A 20,884-nucleotide genomic window follows, 5' to 3' on the forward strand; every position below is an offset into this window, starting at 1 on the left:
CATTATTGCAAATATATTTTGTATATTAATAACTTAGTTGATTAAATTGTTACAAATATATATTATTTTATTACAAATATATATATTAACTTAACATAAAGTCATAACTAAACTAATTTAGATAAATACAGTTTTGAGTTTTTTTTGTTTGTTTTTTTTTTTCAATTAATTAACAACTATTTAAATATCAATGTATGTACAATATGAATAATGCTAACGGTAATATTTTTGTTATTATTTTACATATAACTAATGAAATATATGTATGTATATAAATAGACAATATGCTTGTTAACACTATGTTATTTTATTTATATAAAATAATTTTTTAAAAGCCGAGAATTGCAAAAAAATGCGCGTAAAAATTGTTTAAGATTTTTTTTTGTATGTAAGTTTATGCTTGTCTAAAAAAAATGTTCATTATAAAATTATGATTTTATGAATATTTTGCAGCAAAAATCACATATTTATTAATTTTATTTATTTAAAACTAAAATTTTTTTAACGCATGTGCTTATTGTTGTTGGATATTTGTGTCCATCTATGAAGGGGAAACGAAAATTCAGGCAAGTCGTTGCTTTGATTATAGCTGTTAAGCTGAATGGGTGGGGAAGCGGCTCACCGTTATTTGTATTGGCTAGAACCAAAGCACGAGTTTTGCTTTTTCTTAATATTTCACACACACACGTACATAAATGCCAGTGTGTGGCGACCTAGTGATAATTGTAAATATTTACTAAATGCATTCTTCATTTACCGTTACCGTTTTGCTTGTAGCTGTAAAATTTCTATTAACTGGGCGTTACTGAGTGTGCTTTAGAGAGAAGGAGAAATGTATTGTTTTGTGTAGTCGTTTAAACTAATAAAATAAAAAAAATATTTAAATACTATGTACTAAAATCTTCGCTACTCTATAAATACAATACAAACATAGTTATGTATTTAGGTATAGGTATAATCGTTGTGTTTTTTTGTTTGCCTTAAAACTGCAGTATTTGATTTATCCAATCTCTAAACTCGGAGATGCGCGTATAAACGCCCGGTTGATTGGCCTCCGCACAGCCAATGCCCCAAGAGATGACGCCGCCCAGCTGGAAGCGTTTGTCGTCTTCGCGCTGCAGCACCATTGGACCACCAGAGTCACCTTTTTTACATGAAAAATATATATTTTTTTAATTTATTAGAAATATCATACAATTTCGTAAATTTTCCAATTTTTTTCTTACCTTCACAAGAATCATAGCCGCCCTTCTTCCAGCCCGCGCAGATGAAAATGTGTGGTATGTGTTCAATGAAACCGGCTACACGGTACATAGACTCACAGATTGTGTTGTTGATGACTGGCACAGCAACTTCTTGCAACACGCTTGGCAGCGGGCCGTTTTCGTATAGTCGCCCCCAGCCGGTGACAAATGCCGTTTGACCAACAAAATCGATGTCACTGTTGGGCACACAAACCGGTATGATGTTGGGTTGGAAGACTACTGGCTCATAGAATCTGAAAGTGTGTGAAAAATTATAAAGTGATTATGGAATTGTGGAAACTGGCCTTATTTTTGAAAGAATAGCAGAAATGGAGCTCTGATAAGATAAGAAATATGATTATAATATAAATTACTATATTTAAAACTTTGCAAATAACTTTCGAAGAGCTTTTTAAAACTTAATATATGCTACAAAGGTTTCATAGTATTTTTGCAAAAATTTTAATTTTTTCATAGGTGGCAGCTCTGTTCCGAAAATTGCCGTGCCGTCGAGCCGGCACGTTATAAATCGCATTATGTTTGGATATGTTTTCATATTTTCAATTACATTTTTTTTAAAGGTGGCAACTCTACTTATAGATATGTTTAGCTTGAAAACCTTCCGAACACTTGTCGGAGAACTTTTTTAAGTTCGTTATATACACACAAATTTTAAGTTTATTTATAATTTTTTCGATTAGTGGCAACTCTATTTAAAATTTTTTCTACATTTCAGACCAGCCAACTTTTTTAATCAAATTTAGCCACTTTATCCTTGACACATTTTAATATTTTCAAGTTAACTTCTTAATAGGTGGCAACTCTATTCTATACTAGTTTTTCGTTAAAAACCCGCCGAATAATTTAAGAAAAGTTTTTTTTTTTTTTTAATTTGCAGACATTTTGGAAAATATTACTTATCCACAATAAATTTAAATTAAAATAATTAAAACTTAAATATAGTTTCTAGGGCTTTGAACCTTTTCTAATATTTTATATAGTTTGCCGATCCGTGTCATTTCTATTCGGAAATTTTCTAAAAAAATTTTCTATTTTTTCTTAACATTCAAAACTCTATGATACTGATACAAATAAATAACATCTAACTACCTTCATGATGGTTCGCGCTTAAGTCTGAAAAATGTTTTATGTAAAATTTGTTTTTTTTCTCTATTTCGAATCAATTTTAAAACAGTTCGTGGCCATATCTTCGAATGTGTGATTGTTATCGAAACTCTCGACAAAATATTTCTGAAAATTCCTAAAATAGCTACAGCTGCCTATGTACTCAGATTATTTTTATTCGTCTTTCTTAGTACACGAAAACTTATATAAGCAATATTAATAATCCCAACTCACTCCATTTTAAGTACACCTCTCTGTACTTACCTCAGTAACGCCAAATCATATTCGAAAGTTCTCGCATCGAATTGTGGATGAGAGGCCACAATTTGCACACGTCGCTCCTGATAACCGTACGGTTCCTCCTCCTCCGCCAGATCGTATTCTCCCATACGCAGCAAGAGATCAGATGGCGGTACACTGAAAACAATAATGTATTTTTATGCATGTAGAATCTTTTTCAGTTAGTTCATTTAATTGTTATAATTGCAAACTTACTTTTCCACACAATGCGCCGCTGTAATGGCCCAATTTTCATTTAATAACGCTGCGCCACATTTATGCAGATAAGTCGAGGTGCGCCACTGTCGCAGAGATATCTGCCAAGGCCAACGTCCGAAAGCAGCATTCGAGCCACCCACAATGCGCGGTTCGGGGAACATGCGACGACCACAAACTGAAAATAGATGGTGGAAAATAGCGTTATATTTTAATTGTTTGCATATAATTATAAATATAATTTTATTTATTTTCACAACTAACAGACATAAATATATCATATACATAGTTCACATAAATATCATAATAATTATTAAAGGAGGCTCTAGAAAAAGAAATAAAACAACTCTTAAAGTTATACCTCTCTTCATTATTTTCTTAAAACCGAGGCATTTAAGCGAAAAGTGTAAGTAGGGCAAAGTTCGAACTAAGTTTGCTGGGGTATAACCGTCAAACTGGCTGTCAATCCAGGTGTCAAAATAAATAAAAGTGTTTAACATTTACGCTCAGATATTCCCGAAAATTGTAAGGCATAGTTTTATAAGAAATACAATTTTAAAAAACGTGGAAATTTATTTCTAAAACTCGTGCTCTTGTGGCAAACTTGCTCTTACATTCTTATCGACAAATTATCTCAAGCAATGACGAATTTGGGGTTCGAAAAATACTAAAAGAAAAACTCCTCAGGCTCATTTGTATCCAGTAAAACCAAACTATTTTCTTGTGCAGGTTGCGTGCAGAACGTTATATACGTCCATATTGTTTCAAAATATAAGATGATTATCTACTTGTTGGTTTCTCACAATGATATATGTTTCTAGCTGGATCTTGTAATAAAACTCACAGTGCGTGAAAGCATTACTCTAGTAAGGTGAATAAAGTCTGTCAATTCTCCATCTAAGTCATGGAATTTGACATCAGTGCTATAACTGTTAAGCTATCCTTCGTAGGTTCGTTGGCAAAATTATACCATATATTTTGAAAAATATTGCAATGCTATTCCAAAAAATTAGATTTTAAATCCAACTAGCGGAAACTTTATAATTATTTTTTCGGAGGATTTGTATAATTGTGTAAAATTTTTCTTTCCAAACCAAAAAATTAATCCAATCTAGAGCAAATAGAGTATATGTATGCATTGTACAAGAAAATCTTCCTTATGTAAATTGCTATACCCACAACGAAATATCGGAGACTTTATAAAGTACTATATAAATAAATGATCAGCGTGAGAAGCTAAACTATTAAGCCATGTTCATCTGTCTGTCTCTCTGTATATACGTGAACTACTCGCATAGTTTTTGAGTTAACGATCTGAAATGTTGTACACGTCGCTTTCTGCCTAAGAAGCTGCTCAATTGTCTGAATCGCCGATATCGGACCACTATATGGTATAGTTGCCATAAAAACTGATCGATCCTTATAGGAAAATCTTCTTAATATGCCAAGATATCTATACGAAATTTGACAAGGAGTATTGTCTAAAACAATGCTACATTCTCCGAAAAAATTGTTCAGATCGGTTCACTATAGTATATAGCTGCCATAGAACCTAACTGATTAGAATCAAGCAAGGAAAATTTTTTTTTATTTCACAAGGTATCTTCACAACATTTGGCACGTACAACTGTCGAAGAAAATGCAGCAGTCGCCGAACAAATTCTTCAGATCGGTTGACTATAGCATATAGCTGCTATATAAACTGAGCGATCAAAATGAATCCAATCTATTAGTATTTAATGTCTTAAGAAATACATCATGAAGGGTATTATAGCTTTGGTGCAGCCAAAGGTAACGTCTTTTCTTGTTTATAGCTACCATATTCACATTAAATTCCATCAGACAGTAATTGACTTTACCGAGTAGTAAAAACATTATTGCTGATATAAAAGGTAGAAAGCCACTTGATATCCCTACAGGGGTTTTATAAATGTAATTTTCAATACTTCCATTTGACCTGTTTTCACAAATACCAAATCTCCATATACAATTACATGCATATATACATACATACATGTATGTATGTGTAAGCCATGTTAATATCTTTGCTCAGTTTGGACAGCATTTCACATGCAGCATGTGGCATGCAGCATGCTTATTTATGCCACATGAACATGCATATGAGTGTGTGTGTGTGGGGACGTATGTGTGTTGCCGAGGCCAAAATGTCGACTGAAATGCAGACAAGCGGATTGTAAACCGTTGCCATTTTCATAATCAATTAACCTTATCTGCTGCATTAACGATTGCAACCGAACACCGTAGCCTGGTTTACAGTTAACGCGAAGGAGCGTCGATAAATGCGGCAAAATTTTTTAATTTGCCCACAGGCGTATGTATGCGACTTTGTGCAGACACACTGCTAAAGTTTTTTGCATTTCTCAGTGTGTGCGCGCATGCGTGAGTGCGTGCCATCAGCAATTTTTGTGCCACAAATGGCGCGACTTGCGGGTCAAATGTGCGTATAACTCACGCGGTTTTTATTTTTCCAATTTTTTTTTTGTTTTTTTTTTTTGTTTTGTGCGAGCAATGTAAGACTACAGTGATGTGCAACTGAGAGTGCATGATTTTGCATTCGCAGAGGCTATTTAAGTCAATGTACCAACGGCTGAGCGACGTCTTCGCTGACTTAAATGACCAACGGCCATCGGCAAGCAATCAACGAACCAAGCGTATGTCTAACTGACCGATTTGTGTTTTAAGGCAATTATCTTGATGCAAGACGACCGCCAGCTGTGTGTGTTGAATGACCACGAAGTTTATTGGCGGCGTAAAACATACACACGTTCCGAATGTGAGATAGCCGTGTAATCGTACAAAAGCACAGAGTCGTGCAAATATAAATACATACATACCAATGCACATTCGTTCATTGGTTTGCAGCTTTAATGTTTGCGCCTATGCGTAAGCGCACAAGCTACCATCGCTGTAGCAAGTTGCATTCGTACCACTAGACGTTTGCGCAGCGCTGTTGAAACAGGTTGAGTGCAGAATATTACAAATAGTTGTTTACGATGGCTATATGCAGAAAATGCACGACTGCAGTGGCCAAAGTCAAGGTTTATTGGACCAACTTCATATGTGAGTGGAATTTGCAGATATTTTTGCTTGCAATTTGCTTTTGCTATTACGTTTATTTGCTTAGCGGTCTTTGGCGTCCATTGCTGTACGACGAATGAAATTTATAGTTTATGGAGGGCCGAGTAATTGCCGTTCAAAATATTTTTTTTTTTTTTGCTCTTAAAGGCTGCCGTGAAGAGATATTGGAAATTTGTCTGAGGAAAAGTGGAACTTTTGAATTTTCTACTTCTGTTATTCAAAAAGATATGCAGATATAGCCAAATTTAAATTAGTTAATGGCAAATGATATTGCATTTTTAAGGGTTAAAAATGATCGTATTTTATATAGAAAGGATTCAAATTAATAAAAGAGCAAAGTCTACTCAGAAATTTTCTACTGTCTTTGACCCAGGTGTTTGTAAATATATATTTAAAACTTTATGTTTTTGAAGCTTTTTTAAAATCGGTTTTGGGCTCTATTTTTTTTTTTTTATATATATTTTATTATTATTTTTTTATGATTTCAAATAATACTTCTATTCTACCAATTCTTATGACCTACTATTCAGATAATTAAAGAAGTGAAAAAAGTTCTCATAAAATCCATCCGTCTTTCGCGGACTGAGTCCATATAAAGAGCGTATTTAGTTAAGTATGGTTTTTAATGTAGCAACACTATACTGATTTACACTCACTTTGGTTTGCCATTTCATAATGAACAGACTTACTCCAGAACAATGTTCAGTTAATAGGTTTAAAATTAGATGACCACCGATGCTCTTTTAAAAAAAAAACAAAATTTTTTTTGTTCTGTGATAAAGGTCACTTTTGGTGTTTTGGCATTTGGAGTTATAATAATCTAAAAGTCATTGTTGAGACGCCGTTACATCCTCAAAAGCCACTGTTTCGTGTGCTCTATGGGCAGAGAGAATAATTTGTTCATATTTCTTCAAAAATGAAGCCGGCCATAATGTTACAGTTAACGCTATAGAGCAGTGATTCCCAAAGTGGTCCAGGTGGACCCCCAGGTGTCCACGGGAGACTTGCTGGGGTCTACGTAGGCGTGCACAAAAAATGTAGGTCCATAAGATGTTAGTATAGAGCCATGATTAATGACTTGTTCGTGTCTGTACTGGTGGATGTTGATTTGAATGGCCTTTCGTCAAAACAAAATGGCGCTACATGCCATACAGCCAACGAAACTATCAATTTATTGAAAGACTTTTGGTGAGCGTTTTGTAGGTCTGTGGCGTGTCCTCCAAGATAGTGAGATTTAACATCGCTGCACTACTTTTTGTGGCGTTATGTGAAGTTGCTTGTCTACGCAGATAATATTATTTATTATATTTGGCGCGTTATTGTTGACATACGGCCTCAATTGCTGCTAAATTGGTCGAAAGTTCAGACTGTCGGCTGGAATTCATTCGAGTCAGCTGTAGCGGCCACTTGTACTAAATCACTTTTAAAACATAATAGCAAATCCTTATGTTTATAATAAGGCTATATTTTTGGCCATAACACTAAATTTTATATATATTATTATTTTAAGCTGAATTGTTACAAAATGTCCTTATACACAATTTTTACGTCCTTTGTTTATATTATGTGAAGAAAGACATCAGTTCATTTTATCAAACTTTTTAATTAAAATTTAAATAACTTTTAAAAAAGTATACAAACATATATTTTGCCGTCCCGCAATGTGCCCCATCCAAAATTTTCATTCAATTATTTTCCACAAACAAAAAAAAGGAACAATTCGATTCTCTTTGCAGTAGCTTAAATGGGGTTAAGTGACGCACGTTTACACGTGGCGCCTCCACAATGGCTTTTACAAATCGCTTACTCCAGGCAATTAATTGCAAGAGGAAATTAAGTCAGTCGTCCCACGAAATCAAACCGCTTTATTTTCCATTCTGTATAAATTTCTTGTCTACTGTTAGCGTGCGGCAAACAATGAAACTTGTTCCGCCTGCAGTACCAAATGCTTCTTAAGCAACAACAAGAAGCTAAACCACGTTGAACAAAATTCCAGCCAACAAAAGCAACAGAAGAAAGAAGCGCAAACAAAGGAGTGCCTAAATGAATGTAACCTGTAATTTGCTACCAGCAAATCCAAAAATAAACGCCAGGAAAAATTGCAACATTATCGACTGCGCCTTGCCATATCCAACAGCAGCAGCAACTTCTTGCAACACGGTGACGCTGAGGCGCTGAATTACCAAAGTACAAGCATGCAGCTAAGCTTCGTGCGCGAAAGGCCACAGCGGAAGCGCCAACAACAATGTATCAAAATAGAAAAACATCGCACGTTTTACAAAAACAAAACCAAAAACAAAAATGCAAAAAGATCATGCGTTCTTGCAGCATGTGCTGGCGTTCGTGTGGCACATGACTGTTGCAAGTATCGCTTGTAAATAGAGTGAAGTGCAGCACGTTTGCTCGGCACGACCTTGATGTGGACCTTCAAACCGTTCTATTTGGCGTAGAAAATCAAGACTGACGAAGGAGTCAGTGACCCTCTGTGTGTAAGCACTTCAAAATACCGTGATAATACATATTACTTATAACTCGGTTGTAAGTGTCTGCGTTATATGTCGTTCGGTGTCGTTTTTTGTGTTTATCAATTTCAAGTGCGCAGTGAACTCGCGCAGGCACACTCATCGCACGAATTTCCTGTCGCTCTCTTTGACTCACTCAAATGTCAACTCGAATTATTCGCATTTAAAACGGAGTAAATTAATTTTACTGTCATTTGCGGTAAATTTGCGTTTACTTTACTTTCGTAAGCGGCTTTTCAGGCGAAATTAAAATGATTTCCTTGTTGAATCCAAAGCGTGACTAAGTGCAGTCACTTTTGCTTGTTTAACCATAATTGGTCGGATTAAATACGGATTAAATATATTTCTTTGAGAAGTTGAACATTTTTTTTGGTGGAGTTGAACCAGAAATTGCTGTAACAACTATTAATTTTTGAGCAAAAATAATTATAGAATAGTATGTTTCAGTTTGAATATGGCTCTAACAATATCGAAGGTAATTATACTCAATTAAAGACATGAACCATAAAATTTGGCAGTTGAAGTGATGGAGAATCAAATAAAGATATAGTGCAGATATATCTATCTCTTTATAGGACCATCACACCACAGATGTTAAAGCTACTAAAAATCAAATTTTTAGAAAATATTTTAATAGAAAGTAGCCGTAAAAGGGTTAGTCCCTTAAGTTACTCCTCTTAAGTCTTATATAAATTGGTGATCGTGTGAGAAAATAGTCAGAAAGATCCAGTGCCCATAAATCTTAAGTGCTTATCATATATCTTTGTTGAGCAATATAAATAAAGTATTTTGTCTGTGGAGCTATGTTGAGTAAATACCATCGTCGCCTAGGTGTGGAGTTTAGTTCAAAATTTCTATTCAGGTGTATAATATATACTCTTGATATGCCTTGCCTGCTGGGATATGCTCTCACGTATAGGAGTTTCTATATTTTCGGTCTCTGAGAAGGATCCTTGGTAGGTAGGGTGTATGTCTGATGACGAACCACAACAGGATTCTAAAAACCCTGTATTTCGTAGAACGTGTCATAGTATAATGAAATCAGTTAGTGGATACTTTTACAAAAATGTGTGAGCTAAATTTCCTTTTTAAAAAGATCATCATTTTATTTAGATATGGTAGCATTAACAGGTTCATAGCTAGTCCCCCAATAACTATGAAAAATGGGTTTTCTCATAATACTGTAGAATTATATTATTAAAGTCTTCACAAATTACTCACTTTGTCTGTAATCCATACCCTCCAGCGAACTCACCGGCGCCGATGTCGAAGACGACAATGTAGTATTAAAATCCTCGGTGCTGTAATCGGTGGTGCCAAAGATACCACTGCCGGTGGTTGAGAAACCTTCTGTGCTTTGCTCGGCGCTGGTTGTTGACGATTCCTCCACCAATTCGATAGGTGCCTCAGTTGTTGTTGTTGTGGTGGAAGTGGTTGTGGTGGTTGTTGTGGTGCTTGTTGTTGACGGGATTGTGGGTTTCGGTGTCGGTTTCGCTGTTGTTGTTGTAGACGTGGCTGTGGAGGTGCTCGTACTACTTTGTGTAGTCGTCGTGCTCGGCGCGGGACTCTCCGTAGTTTTGGTGGGCTTCGGTTTGGGTGGTCGTGTGCTCATCACCGATGATGGACGCTCTGGTTTGGGCATAATTGAGGTTATGTTGTTCATAATTTCACTAATACTGGTTGAAACGGATATCATGGTGCTGGTGATGGGTGGCGATGATGTGGTGAAAACTACCAATAAAAATAATTAATTTCAGATATTCAGTAAGAAATTTAGTTTGGGATTATATATTCGTCACTTCTCAAACCTACCTGTGGCATTTGTGATGACTGGTGAATCTGTTGTTTTGTTACTAATATCTGGCGTGAGGGCAGTTGGTGGTGGACCCCACTCGATAGTTGCATTAATGGTCGTTGGCTCATTGTCCACATTCGTCCATGTTATCAAACCAGGCGTTGTTGTTGTTAGCTCAAGCGCTGGCGCCTCTACTTTAGAATACTCTGTGGTCAATGTGGGTGATTTTGGTGTGGTGCTGCTGATAGGTGCTTTTGTAGTTGTGGTGGTTGTCGTCGTCGTAGTTGTAGTGGTTCTATACGGTTTCGACGTTGTTGGCTTTGGCGTGGTTGCTTTCTGCGTTGTAGTTGTTCTTGGTGTAGGGGTCGTTGTGGTGGTGCTAGGCGTTGTTGGTTTCGTGCGTGTTGTTGTATGTGTACTACTTGGACGCTTTGTTGCAGCTCTTGTTGTTGTGGGCGCAGCGGTTGTAGTTGTATAAGTAGTTGGTGCCGCTGATACCGTTGTAGGTCCACCGTCGGCAGTTGGCTTGGTCACCTTCACAATCTCTGCTGTTGGCTGAGGTCGTGGTCTTGGCGCAAGTGTCGTTTGTGATACCGACTCGGCTGACTGTGGCACTTTGGCTTCTTGGACCGTGGTCAGTAACTCATCATTGCTTATGGTTGTAGCCGGTGTCGGTGTTGGACGACGATGCGTTGTTGCCACGGCGCCGCTGCCAGTTGTTGTGGTAACATTGAGTAAAATTGGTTTAACCGCTTCGTTGGCGTCGGCATCCACTGGCCGCCTCGTGGGCTTAGCGCTTGAAAATGGACGTGGCTTTGTCTGCGTCGGTTTACGACTAGTTGCGGGTCGTCGGTTAATTAAGGGTCTGGGTCTTGTGGTAAATCGTACCGGGTCAGATGGCTTAAGTGTGGTAGTTACAAACTGTGTAGGCACTTCGGTAGTTGTCGGACGTGGTCGATAGCGATTCGTAGTGTGCACCGGCCGTTGTGTGGTGGCCACTTCATCTAACTTGATATTACCCTCCGTAGCCGAGGGCGTAGTGGTCTCTACAATCTGAAAGGTGAAGAATTTCGGTGGCTGTGTGCTGACCTCCACTAGTGTATCTAGTTGTGTGCTTGAGGTGGTGGTGAGAACAGGTCGCGCAACTGTAGTTTTGCGTCGTGGTGGCTTTATTGTTGTTGGTGCAACAGTTGGTTTGGCTGTAGTACGCACTACAAATTGTGACGTTTTGTGTGTTGTATGCACTGGTGGACGTTTCGGTGCAGTTGTTGTGGTCACCCTAACTGGTTTTGGACTGTTCGTGTTTGTGATGGGTGTTGTATCTCCCTTAATGCTGCTACTACTGCCATTAGCGCCGTGAAGGTGACTGTTCTGTTGTAAATAGCTTTGCGTTACATTCCTCACCGTTTCGCTAATACTGTTGCTGCTACTTTGTACTGTGTGGTGTGGACCGGTGGTGGTGAGTTTGAACAGTGTGCTCGTGGGCAGTGTAGTCGACTCGTGGGGAAAATGTGAAATCGTATTTTGGTCGATGCTATTGTCACTGATTTCGGGCGCGAAAAGTGTTGTATCATCCTGGAGGAAACATCAAAGATAGAAAATAAAAATAAATAACGGCATCTTTTAAAATATAAACTTTTCTACACATAATTTTATATAGTAAAAAATTAGAACCATGTGAAGAGTTGAAAAGAATCCGAAAGGTTGTTCTCGAAACATTTGGAACTTAATATAATTACTTAAGTACGTAAGTATAATATAATTGTATCATAAGTTTTTACGTTGTTTATTCAGATATTGGAAAAATAGTAACTTTCTTACTTAAGTACTATGCTAAGTGCTTACGTTTTCCTTAAGTATTCCTTATGTTAATTTGAATTCTTCGAATGCCATGTATTAAACCTTAGTACCATGAAATTTGTTTCAATAAGAAGTATATATATTATTGCTTACTTAAAATGTATTTAATCAAACCATAATCTAACTTTTTATTAAGTTTTCCCTAAGTGGCCTATTCATAAGGAAATTTTTCGTCCAAACGGATGACATGACCTTGTCACCGTAGCTGATGTCTTCTTAACATTACAGTCGATGGCATTAGAACTTCGACGGTCAATAACCCTAAGATATTTGATGTAACTTTTGACAGCATGTGCCCTTTCATTCCTCACATGATCGCGATAACTGTGAAAATATAGAGGCACAACAAAATCCTCTAGTCGCTTGACGGCAACTCATGAGAAAAAGACAAAGAAACCTTGTGGGCAACATACATGACATCAGCCGGCCGGTCTTAAACAACACCGCACCGCTATGGTCGTCTGGATGTGCATAGTGCAACGCAGACGAAAAAGCTTCAGACATGTCAGAACTTGAACTGCTTGAAGCGGAACCGCCTCCCAGGAACATTAAGAGCTGCTTCCTTTACTATGTCGACGATATTGAACAGTACAGCGACCAGACATCGGACGCAACAAAGTTCAGACTGACCGCCATTCACACCAACTACCTCTTAGTGAATGGCGTATTTGGAATCAAACCACCACCCTTTGCAGACGAAGAGCTTGAGTTGCCACGAGAATCTAGAGTGACACTAACCACTTCTTTGCAACCCCGTCGAAACAACAAGTTTCCTGGGCCTACCTTTAGATGACTTATCTCATTATTTAGATGACTACAATCAACCTGAACCTTGCCACCTAAACGGGGATTAGATAATCGCTACAATAATTGAACTTTGTCAAAATCGTGCTTGGCGATTTCAGCGCTAGGTTAGGTAAAGAAGTTCTTTCAGCTTGTTGGGAAATTCAGCCTCCATAACGAAACATCCCCTAATGAGCTGAGGCTCATTGACTTTGCTGTTCGCTTGTCTGTTGTGCTAGATTCCGACACAAGAAAATTTGTCAAGTTACATGCGTGCCTCAGGAATTCAAATCGCGCAACCAAATATATCATGTTATAATTCAGAGTACCAAATATCAACTTCGGTCAATTATTTGTTGCAGCGAAGTTACGCATCCTTCTCTTTGCAGCAGAAAAGATCTGTCAGCATACACAAGGAAGAGTCGATGACGAAAAGCTGCAATTACAACAGACAGCCGATCAGTTTTCTACACTGCTGTTTTCTGAGAACTGCGCAACGTCATATCGTGCTCATTATGAACCGATGCTGCAGAAATAATTGGGTTTTAGGATTGCCAGAGGAGAGAAGCAAACTGCCTACCTCGTAACTTTACGATCGACTACGACACGTTCGGGGTGAGGTAGATACGGCAAGCTGAAGCGGGAAGCGAAACGCATTTGCATACGAAAAAAGAAAGAGGAAGAAATTCGAGAGTATGAACAGCTTGAAAATCTGACCGACATGGTTAATGCTCGAAAATTCTAACAAAAGATGCGGCGTTTTACCGAAGGTTTCAAGGCTGGAGCATAATCATTTCGGAACTAAGAAAAAAATCTGATCACCGATGTTCAGAACATAATTTCTTTCTGGAGAAAACACTTTCCAAACCTGCTGAATGAGAGTGAAGTGCGACAACCGAAGATGGTGGACCCGGTACCTCAATAGATGATGATAGATATTCCAATGAATATGACAAAGTATGACGAGCCGACGGCATACCGGCCGAGCTATTCAAATACGACGGCGACGAACTGCAAGATGCATGCATCAGATTCTTTGCCGAATATGGACGGATAAAATCGTGCCTGACGATTGGAACCTAAGTCTGCTCAGTCTAATCCATAACAAGGGGACCCCTCAGTCTGCACCAATTATCGCATATAAGATCCTATCGAGCAATACAGTGAACCTTATCGGTGTGGTTTTAGGCCTAGAAAATCAACCACTGACCAGACATTTACTATGCTCCAAATAGTAACAAAGACTCTAGAAAAAAAATCGATACATACGACGTTTTCATCGATTTTAAAGCTTGCTTCGACTACACGAAAAGGAGGTATCTGAATTTGATATCTCTGCTTATATACCTATATACACGAACTAGTCTCTCAGTTTTTTAGATATCGATTTAAAATTTTGTACACATCTTGTTCTTACCCAGAAGCTACTTGACGGAATCACCAATATCGGCCGATTATGATCGATAAAAATCAAGTTCTCGTATGGAAAACTATTTTATTTTTGAAGGGTATTATGGCGTGGGTGCAATCGAAGTTAAAATTTTTTCTTTTTTTGTTGATTGCATTAATTAATTGTTTAAGCATTTAGTGAAATTCTTAAGTATTTTGTTAAGTATTTATTAAAGGTTGAAGTACTTTGTTAAGTTCTTAAGTATTTCAAAAAGTTCTTTAGTATTTTGCAAAGTCATAAAGAATTTTATTAAATTCTAAAGTATTTTGTTAAGTTCTTAAGTATTTTCCTAAGTCTAATAAATTTAAAGTCATGATAAGCTTGTGTGACGTTTGTTAAGTCATTAAGAATTTCATTAAGCTCTAAAGTATTTTGTTAAGTTCTTAAGTATTTTCTTAAGTTTGATATTTAAAGCTATGATACGCTTGTACGGCCCATGATAATGAATGCTAATATTATCTTTTTATTTATCACGTCTGTTAATATTAGTATAATTTGGTTTTATCGATATACATACTTAACATATATATACTATTACACTCACCTTCAACTGACAACATGAACCAAAGTAGAAGCGATCTATGCACGTGCCTAAATGTGTGCCATTCTGTTTAATACAATCAATAGCGAACATACAAACACCCGAGCGTCCAGACTTTCGTACAATGCAGGGTAAATGTCGAATATTTCGACCTGATTGAACTGCAAAATACAAAGTGAAAAAGTTTATTCAATTATATTTTATATAGCATAATTATTTGGACTCTATATATAAAAAAAATGTCATTGAGAAAGAAATAATTTAACTTATAAAAAATTATATGGAAAAAAAATAATAAAATAAAATTTTTTAATATCTATAAAAATTAAAAATGTTAACCATACAGTAGTGAATTTTATTGAGCCACAATAGCACACATTTTTAAATGCAAATTATTTTATTAACGGTGAATCGCTTTGACCGCTTATTTACATTTTTTGTTGTCATTGCTATTTTTGTTTTTGTCTAAATCCAAATATAACCCATTTTTTTCTAAACAAATACAAATGTCCGTGCAAATATACGCACACAATATGCCAACACTTGTTGTTGTTGTTATATTTGTACCATGCTCATATTTACATTTTCCATATTTTTTGTCGTTGCCTTTTTAATTTGCGACTACACAATTTCCGTTGCTTCGCGCTACAGCTCCGACGCCTTAAATTTCAACGCCAATTTGAGTTTGGCTCGTAAACCGTTAGCTGTGTATATAAGCTGTTAACCGTTAGCATAAGTGAAAATGAACGAAGAAATCAAAGAAAGAGCGGAAAAATCAACTAAAAAATTCACCAAACAATCAACAGTGCGCAGGCTAAGTCGGGAATGACGGGCACAAAAGCGTGACGAAAGAAGCGACCAGCGATCGAATATCATATTGGGCAGTACAGCAAACACATAGCAATTTATGTGATTGTTTTTGTTGTTGCCGCAAATATAGTTTACTGATTGCTGTGTGAATAAATTCATTGGCGTTTTGACTGGTCTAGCGTACGAGTGTGTGTAATTCGTGCGCATGCGTGAGTGCTGCTGCTCATAAGTATGTGTTAATGTGTATGTATGTTATTTTTTATAATTGCGAGCACTATAATTATGATGTTAAAGTGTAAATGGTTTTCATTGCTTTCATTTCGCTACTTTTAATATATTTGTTGTAACTGTTTTGAAAAGAACTCTTCTGTTGCCACACACAAATTATACACATGCATATATGTATATATATTTATATGTACCCATATTATAACATCTCCACATATATAAATTGACATAATTCGTTATAGACACGCAAAACATGAAAATATCGTGATACACTGCGGCGTTAATGAACAGCAACCAAATGTGGAAGAGTCAGCGCGGCATGCAACAGATTGGCGTGGACTTCTAAGTATTGTTGTTTGCAATTGGCAATAAATTGAGTTGTTCCAGCGCGATTCGATAAGTAAGAACTTTTTTCGTCTTTTTTTGCATTTGGTTGGCATTCGAACGGTAAACTGTTTGACTTCTTCTTGGCTTTCGGTAAGCGCTTGACTGCTGCTTACACACTTATGTGCTTCTGTATGTGTGTGCGCAATAAATCTGTGTCATTTGAAGAAATATCGTTAATAATAAGCCTCATTGTGTGCTTGTGATGTAATTCTCCACAATTCTTTCTTATTTCTTCATATACCTACATACATATGTTCATGAGTATATGGGTATTTTTTCAGTAAAAATAAAAGACTGAAGAAACGAACTTGCTGTGATTGTTGTTGCGTTACTTATAAGAAAGTAATGCTCGATATTATGAAACTGTTTTTAAGTTATGAGAGCGCAATTCGAAAGCTATTATGTCGTATATAATATATTTTTCACACTTATAATTTCGACACTTATAATTTTCACACTTATAATTTCGAAGTTCAGAAAAAAGTTGTTGTTATTATATACATATGTATGTAGTAATAAATGTAATTCAAAGTTATTTTTCAAAAAATTTATTAATATCTAAATTACTTATTTAGACTGGTTTTTAATGATGTGATGGCATTTGAAATAAAATACTATACTATATATAGCTAGAATTCGCGAAAATATTACAAAACAAAAAGCGTTGAATACAATCGTTATTAAAAATTTTGAGGCTTTTTTGTAATATTATTATTGGTTTTAACAATTTGGGAAGTTAAATTTAATTTCGTTTAGTTATGTGGATGACAATTTTATTAGATTTTTATATATTTAAGTACTTATCCATATTACTGTAGGAAATAAGTAACAAATTTCTGCGAAGGCAAGTAAAACTAAGTCTGTGCGTTTTTTTCATATTTAGTGCAAAATTTAGTTTCTGAAAAATAAAATCAAAAAGTTTTATAAGAGGTTGCCATATAAATTTAGATAAAAACTAAGTTTGTCACATTACCAGAAAAATTACCAAAATATGTATTCCAGACAAAGTATTTTAACAATCGTCAGTAAACAATTTTGTTGAGATGCCATCTCGATCTGAATTTTTTGAAATAATACTTAAATTCTACTATTGACATATGTAGATGTTCTCCAGGCAAAGCATTTTCACAACCTTGAGTAAAAAAATGTTTATAGAGATGCCACCTTTGTTATATTTTTTTTATTACACTTAAATTTTACTATTGTTATAATACCTGTAGCAAATAAATACATATGTTGAGAGGATAAGATTTATTTCTAAATTGAGACAGGGTTGCCTTTTAAAAGTTAAACCCATTTTTTAATAGTTAAAAAAGTGCAAACATAACTTTCCACAGTATTATCACCGTCTGAGCTTTCAATTGAAAATAATTGTTACAAAAAAATTTAAAATTCGCTAAAATAATTAAGTAAATTAAACATTGGCTCAGTGTGGTCACGCTTTGTTATTTTCATCGCCGCTTCATATCGAAAAAAGTTCAATTAGTGTCAGAAACAACAGCATAAAAATGTTTTCTAACACAAAGATTACCTTAAAACCTGGCCATCTGAATAAAACTAAAAATAGTAAGAAAAACAAATTTTATTTCAAGAAATTTTGTTTACAGTTAGTAAACATTTAGTTAAAAATGTTCTAAAAGAATGAAGCTTTGCATCAATTGACTTAGAATGGCCACTCTTCTCTTCGTAATTTGCTTCGTTTTCTAAAAAAAAAAAAATTAAATATAAGTAGCACTATCCTTAAAAAGGTATTCTAACTCCAAGTTAGCCTTAGGAGCTTGCCATCTGATTGAAATTATAAAACATAAATTTTTCACTACTGAAAATCACTAGTTGTTAGCTATTCAAATTCCACAGCTGCAGAATCTTAAAATGTGGTGTGTGATTTCAACAAAATTTATTGATTCAATATATTTCATATTCAACTTTCTCGAATGTTTTGGGTATGAAACGTGTGGTAGCGTAGTTTTCTCCGAAATTGCTAAATTTTGAGCAAAAGAAGAAGTGCTTCGAGGATTGAAAAAAGCATTGACACAAGTGTATTATACTTTGAAGGAGACAAAGTAGATATTGAAGAATAAATAAGGGAAGAATAAATTTATCTTTTCCTTTGTACACACGTCGTATATAAATGAATTATTAGTGTGCCAAAAAAAAAAAACTAAATCACTTGACTTTGAATCAAGTAAGTTCAAATTTCACAAACCTCATCCGCCTCTTGGCACAAAAATAATTTTTTTACAAAATTATATCTAATTGACTTAGAAAAACATCTTTAATATTATTACAATTGTGCATTCGAACACTACTTCCAGTTCATGCTCAATTACTTAATTACATAATCACAATTTACCGTTATGCAATTCGTACAATAAATATATATACACATGTATACTACACATGCACTCAGAAAATATGCTAAAATCCATATAATTTGACTCAACTGACCTATAAAATTATAATTACCAACAAAATGCTTCACAATTTCTCTCTCCACATTTCATTTGCCTTAATTGCTTGAATACATTCTAACATATCATTTTAATCACGTGACCAAGCAGCAACAGCTACAACTCTGCATTTAGCATATTTGCAGTTGAAATATTTTCAGCCTGCCAACATATTTGTTTGCACATTTGTTCTCTTAAGTTCAGTAAATGCACATTCTTAAAGTCTTTCTATACATATTTGCCGTATTAATGTTGATCTGCCTCATGTAGCATGATATATGCAATTAAATACTTACATATGCACAGACGAGTATCATCAGCAAAATGCGGCCGTGGAATGGTAATTGGGTCAGTAAAATTCCGCTGCTAATGCCGAAATCACAACATAAACTTAATTGTTGGCAAATTAGATTTATAGCTGCTCAGTAAAGAAATGAACGTGGCAAGATGTTAAATTAAAATGATTGATAAACCAAGTAGAATTATAGAATTCATGCAGATAATAAAAATTGCTTGCTAATGCTTTTTTGATTACTTCTTACTAATTAAGCAGATATTTAACTAATATTGGCACAGTTAGTCTCGAGATTTGAGACTTTCTATATATATATAATATTAATAAAGAATATAAAAAAAAAAAAAAATTATATATGCATATCTCGACTACATAATCACACATCTCCATATTTCATAGAAATTTTTGTCTACAATTTCCTTTTCTTATTGTTTCTTGAAAGCTTTTTCTTGTTTTGTCGATAAAGAAAATCAAAAATCCAAACAATTCTTGTTACGTATGTTGTGTATCAAAGCAACAATAAAGCTATAACATGATATAACAGCATTTGTTCTTATACTCTTCACGAAATATAGGTTAATCCGTACGTGCTTTCGTGTTCACTGGCGTTTCTCTCAGCTCAGCTCTGGCTTACAGCGGATTAAATGTCAACGACAGCGCATCACAGCGTTTATTATTTGGGTTTGAGAAAGAATTAGAAGAAAAAATTTTGCAATTCAGAAGTTACGGTACTTTTTCTGAATATAAAGTTCTTGGTTATTTTTCATATTTCTTGTATTTTTATATAACCTATTTCAATTGCAACTTAGTTCTAAGAATTTTTCAAAAAAAAAAAAGCGTTGATCTTAACTATTTTTATCTCTACTAATACTGTTTGGAATTTTGTAGTTTTTACTAAATCTTTTGGTATTTAATTAACAATGGTTATTTTTTTTGGACGTGTAGTTTTCAATAAGGCATTACCTTTTTCGGAGTTCTTCTTTTTGACAGCGGTTTCTCGTCGATTACCGAGACGATTGATGTCTTGGAAGAAAATATATGTTAATATTGACATATGGCCCCAATTGTTGTAGAAAGTGGTTGAAAATTGGGCCTCTTAGCTAGAAATTATTTGAGCCAGCCATGGCATTCACTTGCCCGAAATCATTTTAAAAACATAATGGAAAACTCTAATATTTATAATAAAGTAAAGTTCTTGGCCATAACATTAAATGGTAGGCGTTTTAATTCTTGCTGAAATCCACATGCCTAAAAACAACACTATATTTCAATCATGTTTTAGTTGGAAGAATTTTTAGAAAGCTGTATGTACATAACCTAATTTCGACTCTACTAGTACTAGGCAATATTAGGAATATTTGGTGTGATTTTTTCACATTTTGTTAGGTTAGACCTTTCAAAATAACAAGTTCGATTGTTTTATAATCATTCGACTTTCATTCATATTTCTACATACCCTATACGTTCTAACAATCTAAAACAAAACCAATAATGCTTGAAATATTAAGTGCTTAGTTGATAGCTACCTTTCTTCCTAAAGCTGAGAGAATGATAGCTGGAACTATGTCTCTATGTAATGCTTAAAAATACGTCTCAAAATTTATAATACCAACAAACTATATGTAGTCAAAGATAATCTGATTACCATCATTATAGTGCCATAAGATTTAAGGCAATTTAATAAAGCAGTAATATTTCAATACTAGACTTTGGATCTAAGACAAATGAATTACTTCTCGGAAAGCTTAAGAGATATAATTGGCATGCCGTTTCTGATGCTACCTCGTAATTATCTGGAAT

General features: G+C 35.1%; 1 protein-coding gene and 1 pseudogene across 1 annotated transcript in view; one reads left to right on the top strand and one right to left on the bottom strand.

Moving 5' to 3' along the window:
* Positions 1 to 315: 315 nt before the first annotated feature.
* The window catches only part of Np (serine protease notopleural), a 43,301-nt gene continuing 22,732 nt past the window's right edge, over positions 316 to 20,884 (bottom strand). Inside the window, exons 3-9 of the mRNA XM_070108812.1 lie at positions 14,918 to 15,075; positions 10,298 to 11,855; positions 9,707 to 10,216; positions 2,865 to 3,042; positions 2,634 to 2,786; positions 1,227 to 1,498; positions 316 to 1,144 (exon numbers count right to left, since the gene is read on the bottom strand). Coding sequence (XP_069964913.1) covers positions 981 to 1,144; positions 1,227 to 1,498; positions 2,634 to 2,786; positions 2,865 to 3,042; positions 9,707 to 10,216; positions 10,298 to 11,855; positions 14,918 to 15,075 — 2,993 coding nt within the window. The 3' untranslated portion in view covers positions 316 to 980. The remainder of the gene's footprint in view (positions 1,145 to 1,226; positions 1,499 to 2,633; positions 2,787 to 2,864; positions 3,043 to 9,706; positions 10,217 to 10,297; positions 11,856 to 14,917; positions 15,076 to 20,884) is intronic.
* LOC138856901 (uncharacterized) lies at positions 12,643 to 14,158 on the top strand (annotated as a pseudogene).

The sequence above is a fragment of the Bactrocera oleae genome, chromosome 4, assembly GCF_042242935.1.
Source record: "Bactrocera oleae isolate idBacOlea1 chromosome 4, idBacOlea1, whole genome shotgun sequence".
Taxonomy (NCBI): domain Eukaryota; kingdom Metazoa; phylum Arthropoda; class Insecta; order Diptera; family Tephritidae; genus Bactrocera; species Bactrocera oleae.